Below are 8,356 nucleotides of genomic sequence, written 5' to 3' on the forward strand. Positions count from 1 at the left end.
ATCACATAATGAACTGTCCGTAAAACTATTTCACGCGGCTGACCCGTGACGCCTAGCTCTCAGGCGCTGCACTAGTGCAACGCCTGGGAGCTAGGCGCTGCACTAGTGCAACGCCTAGGAGCTAGGCGCTACACTGTATAGTGTGACGCTTAGCTCTCAGGCGCTGCACACTGACTTAGTAATTTTTTGATCACACAGGTGCGACGTTGACCGTGTAGCGCCTATCTGTGAGACGTTGCACGTGTAGTGTGGCGCCTTCGTGTCGGGCGTCACACAAAAAGGTGAGCCGCGTGAAATAGTTTCATGGATAGTTCATTCTGTGATTTGATTTCGTCTAGGTCAAATTTGTCAAATTTCCCCCCTCGTTCGTCCCCGTCGTCCGCCAGTGCCAGTGGCAACCAATTCGATCTCCCCTTCCCTAAATCTCGCTCCACAGTCCGCCTCCGGGCTCCGCACGGCGCGCCGACGGCCAACCTTGGCGCCTTGTCTCGCGTCCGCGGCAGCTCGGCGCAGCGGTGGGCGCCTCCGCCGGCTGTCTCCGCCGGACAAGCAGCAGCGTTCCAGTAGCAAGGTGAACCCGTTATCAGGCACTCACTCTCTCGACTGGCTCGGAGCAATTTGCCACACTGCCTGCTGATTGCGCCCGATTGTTAGGTTGGGGCATGTCGAGCGCGGTGGTGAACGGGCTGGCCGGCGCCGGCGGCGGCATCATCGCCCAGATCATCACATACCCCCTCCAGACCGTACCAACCTCTCCCCCCTCCCGTTCTCTATAACTAATTCCACTACTCCCCGCTAATCAGCTCACTCCCCTCGCTTCCTGGTGATGTCTCGAGCAGGTGAACACCCGGCAGCAGACGGAGAGGTCGGCGAAGAAGAAGAAGGCCGGTAGTGGTGGCTCCGACGCTTCCACCCTCTTCCAGATGCTCCAGGTGATTCCTCTTATAGGTATATCGTTTACTTACAGTTGCCAATGCCAATGTCTTAGTGGTTAATTGTGGATTCAAGTAACTGCAGCTGGTCCAAACGGAAGGCTGGGGTGGGTTGTACAGCGGCCTCAAACCCTCACTTATTGGCACCGCTGCCTCGCAGGTAAACTACAATAGTCTTGTTTTGTTTAATTTGTTTCTCTGTTGGTGCAAAATTATTCTCGAACAATCATGGACCTATGGTGTTCTTTCCCAGCACGCGACACTTGATAATTCCATCTAGTCTGATTGACTTGTGTATCATATTTGTGTTTTTTCATTTGCAGGGAATCTATTACTACTTCTACCAGCTTCTCAAGAACAAGGTGGAAGATGTGGCAGCTGCTCGTGGGAAAAAGGGCCTAGGGGATGGCACTGTTGGGATGTTTTCTTGGCTTGTTATTGCAGCTGTTGCTGGGTAAGTCAACCTACTTGCATTCGTTGAACGGACCAGTCACTTATTTTTCTTGAAATGATGATGGAAGAAATCCTGGATGGGGCTGTTCAGTTATCTATTGGTGTTAGTGTAAGAGGGCATTCCAGCAGCATGGATGCAATCAAACAAAGGCTTTTGCAGAAGAGTTGTGCACTTGTGCCTGTGGAAGCTTGGACTTTGACATGAACACGTAAATGTTCACTGACTGTTGAAACTTGAAATTCATTTTGAACTAGATAGCAGATGATAATATGCAATTAATGCTAATGTATGGGCAGCTATGAGCCTCTGACTGTTGCCCTGATCCTGCCTGTGACTGACCGAAGCAATGGTTCACATTAAGCTGTAAGCTTGTAATTCTGTCCAGCCAAGGATGTTTCTGTTCTGATAAATTATAATTTTATATCATATCCCAAACTCAATCACCTTACACTCCGTCATAGTTCTCTAGTGGATTATGTCCCCTTCACAAGAAAGATCAGTGACAACTTCTAGATGAAATTTATCTTTAGTGACATGTGTTGGGTTCATTGCAGGGACAAGTATAACGGGAATAACCAACCAGGGATGAACATAACGCGTAAACTGCTAAATAATAGGAATAGTCCATAAGGACATCTATTTCCCCGCAGCCACCTAGTTTCATTACCTCTGTTGTAGCGCTGCAGTCCTTTCATCCAGGTTGTATCTGTTTGGATTATGCATTTTAAGTTACTTATGAATATCATGCCGCGTGTTTCAGTTCTTGGCAGTTATCTTGGTTTTTATTTATTGGTAAAAACTGAAGCATCTCTATGAATAGAAAAAACCAGAGTTGCATGAGATATTGAGGTTGATCCTTAGGCATGCTCATGGAATCCTTTCTCTGTTTCAGGTCAATCAATGTTCTTCTTACAATTCCAATATGGGTTCTTGTCACACGTATGCAGGTAAACTTTATTAAACGAACTTAAAAATTTGGCATGCCGAATTTCATTGAACAAAAAGAGTTACCGGAAGACTAGAAGATTCAAAATAGGCTTAATGAGACCCTATTGTAGTGAAGTAGTGCGACGATTTCCGCTACATCCTAATACATGTGTACTTTATTTGCTTTGTCTTTGATGATGACAAGGAATCCAAGAACGGGTCCCATTCCATTACCAAAGCACAATGGTTACTCTTATTAGGCCTCGTTTTCCTTTTGTGAAATTAGTTGTAAGTCCATACGGTCGTTACCAGGCCTGTACTAGTAATGCAAACACTATTACAAAAAACAGTACAAAGGTTTTACACACTCTAAGAATAATAATTACGAGTAACAGTTTGCAATGTGTCTATATGCTATTCCATAGAAAATAATGCTTTATTTATATCTGATCAGTAGATGACTTTTTTCCCTACTTTTCAGACACATACGCAGGCAGAAAGGAAGGTGATAGAGTCCAAGAGGGAGCTTTTGCTTAAGGAAATATCCAGGGCCAATTCAATGGATGCTCATATTCTTAAGGATAGATTAGCTAAACTTGATTCTGAAAAACCTCGCCCATATGGCACACTTCAAGCGGTAAGCACTCTTTTTCTCAAGTTGTCGAATGTTCTTACTATTCTGATTCCTCAAAGAGAAAATACTAAACATAGAAATTAAACTACGGTTTCTGAGGGGCTCCAGCCATATATCTTTTTACAATGTAATTACTGATGATATTTCTGCTGGAATTGTTGAGTTTAAAGTTCAAGTTACATTAAGCTTGTCTGTAGAGCCTACAAACACCAGATAGGGTGAGCATTCATCTAGATCCACTCCACCACCTATTTAGCCTCGGATTACGTTGTTCGATCACCTTATTTTTGTAGGCTTGATTACTGCACCCTATATGACAAATATCATCTGCTAAAATTTCCATCCATATATTTGAACAGTAAAGATGACTGGCATTAGAACTGCAGTGTCCAGTCATGCTAATTAACTTTCTACTTCTCAACCGAAGTTATGAGACATAATCATACTTACTACTATCAGTGTTAAACAGATCCGGGAGGTCTATCGTGAATCAGGCATAAGTGGATTCTGGAAAGGACTTATTCCGACACTAATTATGGTTAGTTATCTGTTTCAAGAACATCAGAACCAAAAGTTAGTGGACATATATGTAATCCCATTGGTTGAACCATGTGAACCTTCAGGTATGCAATCCATCAATTCAGTTTATGATATATGAAACACTGTCAAAGCGTCTCAAGTCAAAGCGGTCTGGAAAGCGATTCCCCAAGAAGAATATCACTGCTATGGAGGTAAGGGATGTTTATCTATAGCTCATGTCTCTATGTTCACGAATATATGTTACTTTGGACTGTTTAATCACTGACTGTTAACTGTCTTCCTAGAAGCTTTATTTTTCTGTTTCTAGAAATTTGCATGTACCTGTGACTGTCTTCCTAGAAACTTGTTTTCTATGTACTCCCTCCATCCCAAAATAAGTGTCTCAAGCTTAGTACAACTTTGTACTAGAATTAGTTGAGACACTTATTTTGGGACGGAGGGAGTACTATTTATCCAAGTGCAGGTTTTATCTCTTATACATATGAATAGTAGTACTTGCTTGATGCTTCATATAATAAATATTCTTCATTGGCGATGCAGTTATCTCAGATCACTTCTCTACAATTCTAGCACATTCCCTTACATGATTGTATTCCAACATACACCCTATGATTATTTGAGAAAGCTAGATCATTTAGTGGCACAAAGGGCCAGGACATCATATATACTGTTTTTAGGCATGCTTGCATGTTGTACAATGTCCAGCTTGGGAGGTGACTTCAGGGAGGAGGATCCTTGACTCCTTGTTATTTCTTGCTCCATTTTGGTACAAATGCAACGCATATCTGTTATTGCAGTTAGACAATTAGTTATTTCTCTTTGTCTCGTTCCACATCCCAGATCTATATTTGTTTATTTGTACTTCAAATCCAAAGCTAAACAACAGTACAAGCTTTTGGAAATATTCTCACATATGTTTCTATGTTTCATTCTCAGTATTTTCCCTTGAACAGGTATTCTTAATAGGTGCAATAGCAAAGCTGGGAGCTACTCTTGTGACCTACCCGTTGTTAGTGGTCAAGGTAAAAATATATTTGGCAGTTCATCACCTGCAAAGTTTATCACTAATGTGCTGCCCTACCCATACTTATCTGAAGCACATCTTTGAAAAATAATTTATGGTAGAAAGATGCCCCTAGTTAGAAAATTTTGGAAAAATCTGAAACATATGGTATTTGTGAACTTATCCAAATGAGTCAATTGGATTATACCAAGTTGAACTGCAAAGCAGACTCTGATAAAAAGGGGTTTCTTTCCCTTTTGTTACTTTGTTTCTCAGTTCTAGCAAAGAAACTACTACTTGATCCCCCGCAGTGCAGTATTGAGAAAAATAGCCCCATCAGTAGGCTCACCATCTAGTACCTGACAGGCTGACACATAGCATCATGAATGCCTGGTTTTGTAATCTATGTGACCACACAACAGCATGAAAATTTCACTCAAAAAGAGTTCAATCTAGATCTGCTGTGGAATGTGAATGCAACTAGTTGCCCCTTTAAAGTCAATCAGGCATGCATGCAACTACACATCCTATTCCGGGTGGTTTGAAATGGGGTTTACTTCAACCGCAAAGAAGTTATGTTATGTTCAATCTGTTTTGATCATGTATTTTATCCCTTGCAGTCTAGGTTGCAGGCAAAACAAGAAATTGGCAGGAACGCGGCGTCCAGATATACAGGTATCTTTTACCAGCATTTAACCAAAACTAGTAAAGAAACGTCGACGTTTTAATGGCTTTCTGAACCAGTCTGCTCTGACTGTGCACGATCTGCTGTATCCTCGTTTTTTGCTTGTGAATCTACTCCTGTCACCTCTGTTGAAAAGTGGCGTGAGATTGACCGCTTGTATTTACCAGGTACATTAGATGCAATATTGAAGATGATTCGCTACGAGGGATTGCATGGATTTTACAAAGGAATGGGTACAAAGATTGTACAGAGTGTTTTAGCCGCCTCGGTCCTTTTCATGGTGAAGGAGGAGCTGGTTAAGTTTGTAGTTCTTTTAGTTGCCAGGAGTAGGACTCTGCTTCTTACAAGATCTGACAAACGATAGATCTTGTTTTGTGATCAGATTATTTTGTTGTCTCCACATGTAGTATTCCTCAGTTCTTTATTAGTCGGAAAATCTCAAGTATCTCTAATTGCTAAAGATGTTCTTCTTTGTGGCGCCCTTTCATTTTACTGCCTCGTAGCAAGATCTTCAGGGGAAGGGGATCCCCTCGTAGCAAAAGGGCAGTAAAATATAAATCAAGTATCTCTAATTGCTAAAGATGTTCAGGGGATCTCCTCTCCTGTACAGAATCCAGATACGAGATGTTCAGGGGATCCCCTAGGACGAGTGTAGCCCTGATGTTCAGGGGATCTCCTCTACTGGATTCGACGCCCTGATCAGCTCAATGGCCCGATGATCTCAATCGCGTGCGTAAAAGGGGATCTCCTGATTTATCCTTTTTTTAGGGAATCTCCTGATCTCGTGATTCAGCTGCGACGACGGCTGAACAATTTTTTTTTTTGCGGGTGACGGCTGAACATTTTACTGCCCTTTCAGTTCTCCCAGACATTGATTTATTTTTGGTTTATTGAACCGGGGGGCATGAGCCGTATGGCGGTGTGCGACGTTGGTTGTCACTGTCTCAATGACGCTGTCGCTTGGTGCAATGGCAATTGACCACTGGCATCAAGAGCTGTCTAGCCAGTTATTTCATTGAAAGCAGCTAGCTGAACCGAGTTTGTTCGCTGGTAATCGCTACTCCCTCCGGTCCATAATAAGTGTTTGGTTATTTAGTTCATATGGATCAGAGGGAGTAATTCTTTTGGTTTATAATTCATCCGCTTTGTTGCACCGGATCTTTCATGTGGTAAGCGGTTGGAGATGGATTCCCATCCTCCTTCATCTTCGTTGTCTTTGCATAGAACCACCCCCCCTCCTGTAGCATCACCGGTCACCGCTCACAACACCACTGTGTCGTCCTACTCACAGCAGGACGCCATCACACTCGCAACACCGGCAACTTCATGGCAGTGTAGCCTCGCATCATCGTGTACATTGGCAACGCCATCACATGGCCTATCATGGTATGACGTCTCTCCAATCGTAACCTTGGCCATCACCACTTGCAACATCACCCCGGTCGCCACCTAGCAGCAACAGCCGTCGCCGTGTGCAGAATCATCGGACAACCGCCGCCGTCGTGGTTCCAAGTCCGACAATAAAAGGGGTGTATGAACGGAGCTTGATCTACTGAGATGCAAATGGGTGACACAAGATCATATACAGGGGTCCAGGCCCCTCACGGTGAAGGTAAAAACCCTAGTCCTGTCTCTCTGGGAGTTGTTCTTGTGTATGAGTATAAGATTACAATGGTTGCGAACCCTCGGCTCAAAACCTCATTCAGGCTTATATAGAGCATGACATGCACCAGGGTCCATTGGCTGGTCATAGGTGCTACTAAATGGCATATTGAATACCAGCAGTTTCATGTCCGTTATGAGTGAAAACGGACGCCTTAAACAGCTATGGAAGCGGCTGATAATGCTCGAAATTTATTGCGTACTGAAGCCTTGTGCATAACTCCTCTCTGAATGCTTCTGTCCGTTGGACTGTTATGAAATCCGATAGGTTACACCCCGACTGATAAAGCTCCCGACCAAAGATGATCCCCTGACTAGTGTCTACTTCGACTGGGCCGCCACCACCTCCTGCTGGTGTTTACCCGGTCCTTTACATTCATGGGCCTCTTAGCCGGTCCTTATGTTGCCACAGGCCTACTACAAAGGAAGTGCATTCCAACTGACTGTCGAGCTTGAAATACTGCCGAATTACCTGTAGAGAGGCCCCGACGGACTCAAAAGAACCTTCTTGAAAAGGCAAGTTAAAAACAAGTTGTGGAAAGGCTTGGTGATACTCGATCACCTCTCGGAAGAGGATGACTAGCGGCCCGGACGAGGGCGTATCATGAAACCCGAGTGGTGATGTTGACGACTGGTCTAACTCTCACGAAGAGATGCCAGTCACTATCCCTGAGGAACGTCTTTTGATCATCAAAATGGGATCCAAACCTGCGAAGTTCAGTATTTGGCTCTTTATTTAGAGTCCAATCCATGCCACGGAGGATACTGAATTTGTCCCTTGTCAAGGGTGTCGCCGAGTAATCTAACAACCTTGTCAAGGTGGATTATCAGCACCCGAAGTGTCGTGGAGTTGACATGGCAGATGTCCTAGTGGAAGGACTTAGTCGTGGAGCCATCGCAACTAGGTTAGCTTAAAGGGGTTAATCGGGACAAAGGACACAAAGAGTTTATACTGGTTCGGCCCCTTGCGGTGAAGGTAAAAGCCTAATCCAGTTTGAGGTGGTATTGCTAGGGTTTCGATTACCAGGGAGCGAATACGCTTGACCTAGTTCTCGATCTCTTGTTTCTTGCCCTTAACTCGCCGCCGGGTCACCCCTTTATATACACAGGTTGATGCCCAACGGCTTACAGAGTCCCGGCCGGCTCATACACATCGTGTCTGGCCCAGTGACTAACTAAGCTTGCCTTACAATACAAGTTATTCATATGGCAGTTCATCCCCTTGGGCCTCAAGCCGCCTCTGGGTCTTGGGCCGTGAACGGGCTTGCTATGACCCGCCATCTTCATTGATAAGTCGCCAGTGGTATAACCCGGCCCCTCCTGGGCGGTTCATACCCAGTAGTTATATCTCCAACATTAGGCCCCAGGTTGATTTGAACTTGTTCATATCAATCTCCAATACCTGACTTGTCAAAATCTTGCATCGCTTGTTTGATAAACCTTGCCGTAACCCGCCATGACGTCAGCTCACAGAATCTTCTTAAACCGCCATGACGTCATTTCACATTAATTTTGCACG

General features: G+C 44.2%; 1 protein-coding gene across 1 annotated transcript; it reads left to right on the plus strand.

The window, feature by feature from the left end:
• Positions 1 to 285: 285 nt before the first annotated feature.
• On the plus strand, positions 286 to 5,647 carry LOC123098185 (peroxisomal nicotinamide adenine dinucleotide carrier). Its single transcript, XM_044520099.1, has 12 exons — positions 286 to 571; positions 655 to 743; positions 840 to 932; positions 1,018 to 1,092; positions 1,256 to 1,386; positions 2,279 to 2,333; positions 2,795 to 2,950; positions 3,417 to 3,485; positions 3,571 to 3,678; positions 4,441 to 4,509; positions 5,111 to 5,165; positions 5,343 to 5,647. The coding sequence occupies exons 2-12, from the start codon at positions 663 to 665 to the stop codon at positions 5,537 to 5,539; spliced, it is 1,089 nt and encodes a 362-aa protein (XP_044376034.1). The 5' UTR covers positions 286 to 571; positions 655 to 662; the 3' UTR covers positions 5,540 to 5,647.
• The last annotated feature ends 2,709 nt before the right edge of the window (positions 5,648 to 8,356 follow it).

The sequence above is a fragment of the Triticum aestivum genome, chromosome 4D, assembly GCF_018294505.1.
Source record: "Triticum aestivum cultivar Chinese Spring chromosome 4D, IWGSC CS RefSeq v2.1, whole genome shotgun sequence".
Classification (NCBI taxonomy): Eukaryota; Viridiplantae; Streptophyta; class Magnoliopsida; order Poales; family Poaceae; genus Triticum; species Triticum aestivum.

What these genes read in the sequence shown, in the direction of transcription:
- LOC123098185 (XM_044520099.1), top strand. Translation starts at nt 663, where the DNA reads ATGTCGAGCGCGGTGGTGAACGGGCTGGCCGGCGCCGGCGGCGGCATC. An exon ending in TCACATACCCCCTCCAGACC is followed by an intron (nt 744 to 839) that starts GTACCAACCTCT and finishes TGTCTCGAGCAG; the next exon opens with GTGAACACCCGGCAGCAGAC. An exon ending in ACCCGTTGTTAGTGGTCAAG is followed by an intron (nt 4,510 to 5,110) that starts GTAAAAATATAT and finishes TATCCCTTGCAG; the next exon opens with TCTAGGTTGCAGGCAAAACA.